The 12,506-nt window shown below is 42.1% G+C and overlaps 2 protein-coding genes across 2 annotated transcripts; one reads left to right on the top strand and one right to left on the bottom strand.

The window, feature by feature from the left end:
• Nucleotides 1-4,715: 4,715 nt before the first annotated feature.
• On the bottom strand, nucleotides 4,716-6,782 carry LOC129728647 (uncharacterized). Its single transcript, XM_055687099.1, has one exon. It carries the CDS (start codon nucleotides 6,780-6,782, stop codon nucleotides 4,716-4,718), a length of 2,067 nt encoding a protein of 688 aa, XP_055543074.1.
• A 1,473-nt stretch (nucleotides 6,783-8,255) lies between these two features.
• Nucleotides 8,256-10,385, top strand: LOC129728646 (uncharacterized). The gene is made up of 2 exons (XM_055687097.1): nucleotides 8,256-8,282; nucleotides 8,358-10,385. Exons 1-2 carry the CDS (start codon nucleotides 8,256-8,258, stop codon nucleotides 10,383-10,385), a joined length of 2,055 nt encoding a protein of 684 aa, XP_055543072.1.
• Nucleotides 10,386-12,506: the final 2,121 nt, after the last annotated feature.

Here is a 12,506-nt window from a genome sequence, read left to right as displayed (position 1 = left end):
ATTGTTGCACGACAGGAGAGCCATTGAAAATTGTAACATCGAAAATGGAGGCTCATCCGTAGTTACAAACCGCCGCAAGTATCCGCGTTTTTTCGCTTTCATCTAGCTCTTCATCTGCCTGTCGAGTACCTCGTACCTTCGAAGCAGCTTGATAGAGCCGTACTTTCGGTAGTCCTTATATGCCGCGGACATTTGCGCGTACAGTTCAGAGCACTCTTTGTCCCACCATTTGGTAGGAGGGCGCCGTCTAATCGTTACTCCGGGTATCAGTTTCGTCTGAGCTTGAGTCGCGGTGTCGATGATCAAGCCAGAAAGGAGCGCGTATTCTCCCTCCGGAGGAAGTTCCTCGTAAGACTCGATGGATTTCGCAATAATCAACTCATAAGACTTCCAATCAATATTACGTGTAAGGTCGTATTAAATATTGATTGGATCCGGGGGAGTTGAACCATTAGGAATTGAAATAACGATTGGAAGATGATCACTACCGTATGGATCATTGATTACTTTCCACTGGCAATCTAACGCTAGTGATGTTGAGGAAAGGGATAGGTCAAGCACGCTTTCACGTGCTGGAGGATTAGGTATACGTGTCGCTTCCCCAGTATTCAAAAGTGTCATATTGAAGTCGTCGATCAAGTTGCAAATTAAAGAAGATCGGTTGTCGTCGTACAGCGACCCCCATAGCGAACAGTGAAAGTTAAAATCTCCCAATATAAAAAAGGCGCGGGAAGCAATTCTTCTATATCAGAAAGTTGCCTCTGATCAATCCGCACGGATGGAGGAATATATATCGAAGCAAGTCAAAAGTCTTTACCATTCATATTCGTTTGAATGACAACGACTTCAATATTCGAGATCGAGGGGAGGTCGATTCTAAAAAAAGAATAGCACTTTTTGATCAAGTTTCACAGAGCGCAAACGCGTCACAATTGTGAATGTTTATCAAATGAGAATATATAATATAATAGATTGAATTTGGGGATGATACTTCTACAATTACACTGTAATACAGTGATAAAATTCCTAACATCTATCGCCGTATTTGTCATCGAAAGATATGATAGCTGAAATGAGGGGCCAAGTTGCTGCTAGTTGCTTCAAAAAGGTTTTCACTGTAGGAAGAAGGGCAAGAAGAATATTTTGAAGGGGATCTGGTATGTTGAATGTTTTAAATATCCAGTCCACAATATCAGAGAATTTTATAAACCCTGTTTCTTTTCTATTTTCTGATCGAGCAATGGGTGCACGAGGGGTTTTTTGGTGCCCCAGGAAGCGGTGGGTACTCCTGGTTTGATTTGAAATTAAAACCGGGGGGTACTTGCTTCGGTTTTTCTTCACCGCTTCCTTTTTGTGTTGTCTTATTGGTCATTCCGCTAGGGGTTATCTTACGACCTTTGCGAGAAAGATTAGGAGAGTTAATAATTCTCCTCTTCCTTGATCCTTCTGGCATGGCATAAGAACACCCTTCGACGGGATCGTCAGATGTACCCTCATCGGTTGGCAGAAAGGAAAAGATGTTTCCTGTCGAGGGTGGCTCAGCCCTCTTAAGCATTTCTGCACAAGAGCGCTTTGATCGTTCCTTGAGGGAACGCTTAATTTTTTTCTCGCGCTGTTTGTACGCGGGACATGCCGGAAGGTCATGCCGAGTTCCCTCGCAATAGAGACACTTTTCAGTATCCTCACTGCAAGCGGACTCAGCATGATTGCCTCCGCACTTGCTGCAGCAGTAGGTGGCTGTATGACCTAACTGCTTGCAGTTTTGGCAATGCATGACCCGCGGTACGAACAGGCGTACAGGCAGACGAACCCTGTCCAAAGAGATGTAGTTCGGCAGTGCGGATCCGGCGAATGTTACACGGAAGGAATCCGAAGGGAGGAATTTATTCTTCCTTTCTTCGATGGATACTGAATGCAATTGCTTGACATCCAGTATCTTTACATCTTGAATCAGGGGTTCTTGAAGCAGCCAACCCCGTGACGCAAAATGTCATCGACCGTGAATTTCCTTCGGTAACCATACCGTCGATCTCCACGTCCTTGGCAGGGATGTACACGCGGTACCCTCTCGTGAAGAGCTCGTAGCTAGCAATTGCATTTGCTTGCTTCAAGCTACTCACGACAACTCACAGTTTGTTCGGTCTAACCTTAATAATTTCGGTTACGTCCGAAAACTGTTTTGTCAGGTCCTTGCCGATATGTATTATATTGAGAGGCTTCTTAATGGGCCTGAAAAAAACTATGAACGGACCTTTCGAAGCATCTGGGTAAGCTTTCACCCGTATTTCCGGTACCTGTGGTAAAGGGATAGGTAGCGGGGAAGGTAGAGGGGAATTGATGGGGGAGATCTCAATCTCTTCCCCATTTGTTTCCACATCCAGGAATAGTTGCACCTGCATGTCGTCCATTTTGCGGGAGCGTTACGCTCTACCGCACACAAACGATAAATATTCGAATTTGTGGGGGGGGGGATCAAGTAGTTGATATTAAATTTTAAAAACAATTTTTCAAACTACAATGGATCAAAATTTAGAAAAAAGACAGAAATACTAATACTAACAACAATAGTAATTATAATAATAATAATAATAATATTTATATTTTATATTTATTTTAATATTTCATCTTCGACATAAAACATCGTACAGACAATTTAACTTATGTACTAATTCTTAGTCTAAACACATATTTCGACACACCAAAATCAAACATGTTTATCACATCATTAAAATAATTGCAACAGACATCCAATGGGTTATTCATTCCCTAGAGAGTGCGGTGATTTGGTCGGTGGAAAAACTCAGGTTGACGTAGCATTCGAAGGGGTGTGTTGAATCTCAATTTTCCAAGAATTTCCGCGCAATCTATTCGATCTGTTAGCACATCAAATATAAGCATACGTTGGAGGAAAACTCGTCTACTCGACAATGTGGGCAAATCGATCAATATACAGCGGCTTTCATACGATGGTAGGTTAGTTCTGTCCCTCCAGTTTAGAGATCGAAGAGCATATCGGAGAAAGTGTTTCTGAACTTGTTGAAGGTTGATGTGTATTGCATGAAACGGCGCCCACACTTGCACCGCATATTCCAGGACACTGCGCACGAACGAGCAATACAGTATCTTTAGCGTGTAAATATTGTCGAAGAATTTCGAATTTCGCTTCAATCAACCCAATAGGGAGTAAGCTTTAGCCGTGACTGCAGAAATGTGCTCCGTAAAACCTTAATTTGCTACCGACAAGCACTCATAAATCTTTCCCTGTGGTCGTGCGGGCCAAGCTCGTTGACGCCATTTTGTACTCGAAGGCAATCGGTGCACGCAAGCGGCTGAATGAGATCACGCAACATTTGGTCACATTGGCTTCCGTTCCGTTCAAGCCACACTATTCCAGAAGCATGTCGATATCCATTTGGAGCGCACAACAGTCAGCCTCCGTTGTGACTACAAGGTTAAACTGGAGGTCGTTAGCGTACAATAATTTTGGAGATTTCAGCTTTGTGCAGAGATCGTCTATAAACAGTATGAACAACAGAGGGCCCAGAATACTGCCTTGAGGTACTCCTGAAAGAATCTCAAAAGGTGTAGAATACGTTTCACCTACCTTCACCGAAGAATTACGTCCGGTAAGGTACGACGAAATCCATTGTGTCAGCCACTCCGGAAGTCCTATCCGCTTGAGCTTTTCGACAGCTAAAGTATGTGGCACCTTGTCGAATGCTTTGGCAAAGTCAATGTAAATCGCGTCGCTTTGCTGCCGTTTTTCCATCCGATTTACAAGGGTCGAAACATAACTCATCAAATTTGTCGTAGTAGAACGCCTTTGAACAAATCCGTGCTGATCAGCTGAGATAACGTGTTTAACAGATTGGTAGAGCACATCGTGTACCATGCTTTCGAAAACTTTCGGCAAACAACTTAATATAGAAATTCCGCGATAATTTTCTACATCTTTGAGCGAACAAAATATAATATGATATATTATATATATAATAATAATAACAATAATAATAATAATATTAATAATAATAATATTGATAGTGATTATATTAATAATAATGATAAAAATTCTAAAGTGAATACTTCACCGAACGTCTAAGTCACGACCTCACGGCTGATAGTAGGATCAATCGAGTGTCTCCGCTGAACAAACAATGACGATCCAGCTTCGTGTTGCGACACAGTGGCCGTATCTTACACGCGACCTTGTAGATGCCACTTGTAGTTGACTTCCACTCGCTCGATCGTATGGTGGTCCGTGTTGCTTGCGGGGTAACAGCGGTGCAGGAGAATTATTCTTGCTGATATATCAGCAGCGTATCAGATCACTGGCGGGGTAGCCTGCCCCTACCAGTGTGCAGAAGATGTTTCTGCCGATATACTGCAGGCTATTGTTATCGCACAGCACAAGAACTAATCGACAAAAAAACACCCGTACGATAACTCGTGTATTGTTATTTTGCGAATCAAACGGAGATAAACAATTTGCTTCTAATCGAGACGAAAGCAAAACAACGAATGGCATCCATACCACTCACGGAACGCGACGAGAGACAGGACACAACACTTATTGTTCTTACAAAACATAAAAAAGGAATTTGATTTACCTTTTTAGTCGACCGGTTTCGGGCAGCGATCTTGCCCATCAGCTGGACGATGTCCGACTAGTTGCGCATAGTAGTTGTTGTCTTCTATATATCACAATTTCACCACTGTTACAGCTTTGTCAGGTGGAAGAGCGAAGAGAGTATTGGGGGATCATCCTCATTCATTAATGGATTGTCGGCGGTGGTGATGTACATTGATTCCCATGCGTTTAGGTTCGATGTTTTTCGTACATTTTTTAATAATTTTGCATTTTCCCAGTCGATGGCATGGTTTTGGGATATGGTGTGTGCTGCCACGCTCGATTCATTAGCCCGATCGTTGTCAACTGCATTCTTATGCTCTCGCAGTCGCACTTTTAATTTCCGTCGTGTTTGGCCAATGTAAACCGCGGAGCAGTTTTTGCAGGGGATTTGGTAGACACCTGATTTTTCATCCGGGGGTACTTTGTCTTTTGAATTGCACAACAGATCTTTCAAGGTGTTTTCACTTTTGTAAACAGCATAGAAATCATGTTTCTGTAGTACGGATTGGACGGGATTGGTTATTTTTGGGTAAAATGGAAGACTGATTCTATGCTGTTCTTCTTTTTCCGGTTTTAGTGTTGTGCAATTTAGCCTGTGTTTTTTCCGTTGATGTTTTCGGAGAATTTTGTTTACAAAGTCTTTGTCATACCCATTCAACTCAGCAGCTTTATGTATCCTGTTTCTCTCGGTTTCAAAATCTTTTCTGTCCATCGGTATGTTGTATAGGCGGTGTGCCATAGAATGGAATGCTGCTTGCTTCTGGGCGCCGTAATGGTTAGAGTCGGATGTTATGTATCTGTCTGTGGCTGTTGGTTTTCGGTATATTGAGAACTTCAGTGTGTTATCTCCGTTTCTCTTTATCGTCAGATCCAAGAATGGCAGTGACCCATCGGTTTCTTTCTCTACCGTAAACTTTATCGTTCTGTGACGGGAGTTCAACAACTCGAGTGTTTGTATAAGATAGCGTTCTTTCACGACTGCAAAAATATCGTCCACATAGCGTTTCCACACTCGAGGGAAGTATTTCTCGGTCGATAGTGCCACCTCAAAGTCACTCATAAAAAGGTCTGCCAAAAGTGGGGATAACTTGTTGCCCATACTGAGCCCAAATACTTGCCTGTAAAACCTCCCCCTGCACGAAAAGAAGTTTTGGTTCATACAGGTTTCGGTAATCAGCAAATATGCTTCGATGTGATTGGGTGGTGCTTTCTTGCGTTCTAGGTGTCTGCGCAAGCTGTTCAATGCATCAGTCACTGGAACGCTGGGGAACAGAGCAGTGACATCAAATGAAACTAGAGCTTCACCTCTTCTTATCTCTACATCTTTTAGATAATCCACCAGTTCTACGGAGTTTTTAACGCTCATACCATGTGTTACGGGGTAATTTTTCATTTCGTCCACCACCCATGCAGCCATTTTTTCCGTCGGTGTGCAAATGTTTGACGATATAGGACGCATCGCCAGTGGACTTTTATGGATTTTTGGCAGGCAATACAAGGACGCAACTTTCGGGTTGGGGACATGAAACTTACGTTCTAATTTATCCTCTCCCATCAGACGCGCAACCTTTTGCCGAACAGTGTTAGCTTCTTCTGTCATTGTATTGAGTGGATCTTTGGGTTTCCCGTTTTTAAACTTGTACTCTTCGTACGGGCCAGCAGCGATCATATCTAAAACACGAGCATCGTAATCTTGTTTATCCATGATCACCACTGCATTCCCCTTATCCGCACGAGAGTATACAACATCACGGGCCTTAAGGTGGCGTATTGTACACCACGCATCAAAACTCAGCTGTTTATCGTCCTTCTGTGCGCGTGTTACATTCGACATACAACGTTCAACATCATGACGAATTGCTGATTTAGATGCGAAACTGTTGTACTGAATGGCACTTTCAATATTGTTTACTGTATCGGCAACAGGGGGGCACGAAGGGGAAACAGCAAAATTCAATCCCTTGTTCAACAACTCCAACTCCGGCTGTGTGAGTTGGGTGGACGATAAATTGACGACAAAATTATCGATGTGTTGTGGAGATCGCTTTGCTTTTCTTGGTGCTTGCGTTTGTGAGAGGGCCAACAATTTTTTACGGTGTCTTCTTTTCGTAGCTATGACGTGCCAACGGAGATTGCGACTTGTTCTACACATCATAGTTTGCCAACACTCTTTCTTTCCCTCCATACACTGATGAACGATACACTCTGTGGTATTATGGTAGACGGTTTGCTTAAGCAGCTCTAAGTGAAGTGAATATAGCTGTTCTTCGACTATGGATAGAGCTTTGTGTTTGAATTTTATTTCTTCTGCCAGCCAAATCTTCCTAGCACTTTTGGCGGCTTTCACACTAGATTCACTTATCACGCACGGTTTAATTTGAATAAACTTGGGGATTAAACCTCTTCTCTGACATTTTGTGAGGAATTGTATATCCAACAACAATTTTCTTTTCTTCGCAACTAATCGGCCATAAAGGCGAAAGCACCTCCAGGTTGTAGCCTTCATATCACAATATTCATTGGTTTGTGCCAACGTAAGAACCCCGATAACACTCACGGAACGCGACGAGAGACAGGACACAACACTTATTGTTCTTACAAAACATAAAAAAGGAATTTGATTTACCTTTTTAGTCGACCGGTTTCGGGCAGCGATCTTGCCCATCAGCTGGACGATGTCCGACTAGTTGCGCATAGTAGTTGTTGTCTTCTATATATCACAATTTCACCACTGTTACAGCTTTGTCAGGTGGAAGAGCGAAGAGAGTATTGGGGGATCATCCTCATTCATTAATGGATTGTCGGCGGTGGTGATGTACATTGATTCCCATGCGTTTAGGTTCGATGTTTTTCGTACATTTTTTAATAATTTTGCATTTTCCCAGTCGATGGCATGGTTTTGGGATATGGTGTGTGCTGCCACGCTCGACCATATCCCAAAACCATGCCATCGACTGGGAAAATGCAAAATTATTAAAAAATGTACGAAAAACATCGAACCTAAACGCATGGGAATCAATGTACATCACCACCGCCGACAATCCATTAATGAATGAGGATGATCCCCCAATACTCTCTTCGCTCTTCCACCTGACAAAGCTGTAACAGTGGTGAAATTGTGATATATAGAAGACAACAACTACTATGCGCAACTAGTCGGACATCGTCCAGCTGATGGGCAAGATCGCTGCCCGAAACCGGTCGACTAAAAAGGTAAATCAAATTCCTTTTTTATGTTTTGTAAGAACAATAAGTGTTGTGTCCTGTCTCTCGTCGCGTTCCGTGAGTGTTATCGGGGTTCTTACGTTGGCACAAACCAATGAATATTGTGATATGAAGGCTACAACCTGGAGGTGCTTTCGCCTTTATGGCCGATTAGTTGCGAAGAAAAGAAAATTGTTGTTGGATATACAATTCCTCACAAAATGTCAGAGAAGAGGTTTAATCCCCAAGTTTATTCAAATTAAACCGTGCGTGATAAGTGAATCTAGTGTGAAAGCCGCCAAAAGTGCTAGGAAGATTTGGCTGGCAGAAGAAATAAAATTCAAACACAAAGCTCTATCCATAGTCGAAGAACAGCTATATTCACTTCACTTAGAGCTGCTTAAGCAAACCGTCTACCATAATGCCACAGAGTGTATCGTTCATCAGTGTATGGAGGGAAAGAAAGAGTGTTGGCAAACTATGATGTGTAGAACAAGTCGCAATCTCCGTTGGCACGTCATAGCTACGAAAAGAAGACACCGTAAAAAAATTGTTGGCCCTCTCACAAACGCAAGCACCAAGAAAAGCAAAGCGATCTCCACAACACCTCGATAATTTTGTCGTCAATTTATCGTCCACCCAACTCACACAGCCGGAGTTGGAGTTGTTGAACAAGGGATTGAATTTTGCTGTTTCCCCTTCGTGCCCCCCTGTTGCCGATACAGTAAACAATATTGAAAGTGCCATTCAGTACAACAGTTTCGCATCTAAATCAGCAATTCGTCATGATGTTGAACGTTGTATGTCGAATGTAACACGCGCACAGAAGGACGATAAACAGCTGAGTTTTGATGCGTGGTGTACAATACGCCAGCTTAAGGCCCGTGATGTTGCATACTCTCGTGCGGATAAGGGGAATGCAGTGGTGATCATGGATAAACAAGATTACGATGCTCGTGTTTTAGATATGATTGCTGCTGGCCCGTACGAAGAGTACAAGTTTAAAAACGGGAAACCCAAAGATCCACTCAATACAATGACAGAAGAAGCTAACACTGTTCGGCAAAAGGTTGCGCGTCTGATGGGAGAGGATAAATTAGAACGTAAGTTTCATGTCCCCAACCCGAAAGTTGCGTCCTTGTATTGCCTGCCAAAAATCCATAAAAGTCCACTGGCGATGCGTCCTATATCGTCAAACATTTGCACACCGACGGAAAAAATGGCTGCATGGGTGGTGGACGAAATGAAAAATTACCCCGTAACACATGGTATGAGCGTTAAAAACTCCGTAGAACTGGTGGATTATCTAAAAGATGTAGAGATAAGAAGAGGTGAAGCTCTAGTTTCATTTGATGTCACTGCTCTGTTCCCCAGCGTTCCAGTGACTGATGCATTGAACAGCTTGCGCAGACACCTAGAACGCAAGAAAGCACCACCCAATCACATCGAAGCATATTTGCTGATTACCGAAACCTGTATGAACCAAAACTTCTTTTCGTGCAGGGGGAGGTTTTACAGGCAAGTATTTGGGCTCAGTATGGGCAACAAGTTATCCCCACTTTTGGCAGACCTTTTTATGAGTGACTTTGAGGTGGCACTATCGACCGAGAAATACTTCCCTCGAGTGTGGAAACGCTATGTGGACGATATTTTTGCAGTCGTGAAAGAACGCTATCTTATACAAACACTCGAGTTGTTGAACTCCCGTCACAGAACGATAAAGTTTACGGTAGAGAAAGAAACCGATGGGTCACTGCCATTCTTGGATCTGACGATAAAGAGAAACGGAGATAACACACTGAAGTTCTCAATATACCGAAAACCAACAGCCACAGACAGATACATAACATCCGACTCTAACCATTACGGCGCCCAGAAGCAAGCAGCATTCCATTCTATGGCACACCGCCTATACAACATACCGATGGACAGAAAAGATTTTGAAACCGAGAGAAACAGGATACATAAAGCTGCTGAGTTGAATGGGTATGACAAAGACTTTGTAAACAAAATTCTCCGAAAACATCAACGGAAAAAACACAGGCTAAATTGCACAACACTAAAACCGGAAAAAGAAGAACAGCATAGAATCAGTCTTCCATTTTACCCAAAAATAACCAATCCCGTCCAATCCGTACTACAGAAACATGATTTCTATGCTGTTTACAAAAGTGAAAACACCTTGAAAGATCTGTTGTGCAATTCAAAAGACAAAGTACCCCCGGATGAAAAATCAGGTGTCTACCAAATCCCCTGCAAAAACTGCTCCGCGGTTTACATTGGCCAAACACGACGGAAATTAAAAGTGCGACTGCGAGAGCATAAGAATGCAGTTGACAACGATCGGGCTAATGAATCGAGCGTGGCAGCACACACCATATCCCAAAACCATGCCATCGACTGGGAAAATGCAAAATTATTAAAAAATGTACGAAAAACATCGAACCTAAACGCATGGGAATCAATGTACATCACCACCGCCGACAATCCATTAATGAATGAGGATGATCCCCCAATACTCTCTTCGCTCTTCCACCTGACAAAGCTGTAACAGTGGTGAAATTGTGATATATAGAAGACAACAACTACTATGCGCAACTAGTCGGACATCGTCCAGCTGATGGGCAAGATCGCTGCCCGAAACCGGTCGACTAAAAAGGTAAATCAAATTCCTTTTTTATGTTTTGTAAGAACAATAAGTGTTGTGTCCTGTCTCTCGTCGCGTTCCGTGAGTGTTATCGGGGTTCTTACGTTGGCACAAACCAATGAATATTGTGGCATCCATACGTTCTAGAAATGTAAATTGTATGAATCGTCCTAACTACCAAGTAGTAGGAGACAATCAGAACGAATACAACGATCATGCCCAATACACCGACTATAATTACTACCAAGACCATAGCCAATATCCTGATTTGACTGAAAATTTAAACCAAGACGCCGACGCAATCCCAGATCAACAACCAGACCCAAACGTACAAGTAGACGTAATGGAAGATGACTTAAATTTTCAGCTGGACACCGCAATACAGTTAATAACATAAACAATTTCATTCCGTACGTAGAAATAGGAACGTCCGAAGGAAAACTTAAATTTTTAATTGATACTGGTGCAAATAAAAACTTCATCAGTACAAAACACGTAAACTTGAATAAATGTAGAGTCACATACCCGGTAAAGGTTCGCAGTGTGTCAGGTTAACACAAAATAGACAAATTTGTTGAATTTAACCCATTCCCGAATATTCAAACGAACAAACTAGTTTTTTTATGTGTTTGACTTTCATCCTTATTTCGACGGATTGATAGGCTACGAAGCTCTCCCAACCCAGACAGCTGAAGGCCGAAATCCTGACAAGCTCTAATGAACTGAAGCTAGGAAACACGAGGATAAATATGTTAAAAAAATATCCAGCCTCAACTAAGATTCAATTAAATGCACACGAGACGAAACCCGTAGACTTGCAAGTTCTCAAAGATTCTGGCGATTTCCTTTTATCCAAAAATTATAAACTTCAAAACAAGAATTTCATTCATTCCGGCGTATACACAGCCGAAAATTCGAAAGCCACCGTAATGATCTCGAACTTATCAAACACCTCCATCGAACTAGAATTACCAGCCGCAGAAATAGAGATAAATAATTACGAAACCGGTCTTTCTCCTCCTCCACCCACACAAAACAACAGAACAAAAAACGAACTATTGAGACAGCTACGACTAGAACATTTGAACAGTGAAGAAAGATCGCACCTAACACAATTATTCAGCCAATATCACTCGATTTTCCACCTGAAAGAGACAAAACTAGGTTTTACGAATGCCGTAAAACACAGCATCGAAACAGTAGACAAAATGCCTATTCACTCTAAAAGCTATAGATACCCTTACCATTTGAAAGATGAAGTCCAGAAACAGATAAGAGAACTTCTCAATCAGGGCATTATAAGACCCTCTAATTCGCCTTGGTCCTCACCTATTTGGGTGGTACCTAAGAAAGCGGATGCTTCTGGATTGAAAAAGTGGCGACTACCGGAAATTAAATTCTAAAACGGTAAACGATCGATAAACTCGGTATATGTAATTATTTCACAACTCTTGATCTCGCATCTGGATTTCACCAGATCGAAGTCGAATCAAAAGATATACCGAAAACTGCATTTTCGGAAGATCATAGCAAATACGAATACGTTCGAATGCCTTTTGGACTTAAGAACGCACCATCAACCTTTCAGAGAGTTATGGATGACGTTCTATGGGATTTGATTGGTATCGTCTGTTTAGTGTATATGGATGACATAATTATTTTCTCCTCTTCACTGCAAGAACATTTGATTAATCTTTGAAAAGTGTTCGACGCACTTCAAAAGTTCAACCTCCAAGTACAACTCGATGAATCAGAATTTTTACGAAAAGAAGTAGCTTTCCTAGGACATGTTGTCACGTCAGAGGGAGTAAAACCCAACCCAGATAAAATTATAGCAATAAAAAATTGGCCACTACCAAAATCCGAGACAGAGCTCCGAGGATTTTTGAGGACAATAGGATACTATAGAAGATTTATCCGAGACTTTGCTCGTATTGTAAAACCTCTTACAAATCAGTTGCGAAAGGGAGAGAAAATTAATCATTCAGATGACTTCATCATGGCTTTTAACAAGTGTAAAACGGT

Source organism: Wyeomyia smithii, chromosome 3 (assembly GCF_029784165.1).
Source record: "Wyeomyia smithii strain HCP4-BCI-WySm-NY-G18 chromosome 3, ASM2978416v1, whole genome shotgun sequence".
NCBI classification, from domain to species: domain Eukaryota; kingdom Metazoa; phylum Arthropoda; class Insecta; order Diptera; family Culicidae; genus Wyeomyia; species Wyeomyia smithii.
This window is presented reverse-complemented; position numbering and strand designations above follow the sequence as displayed.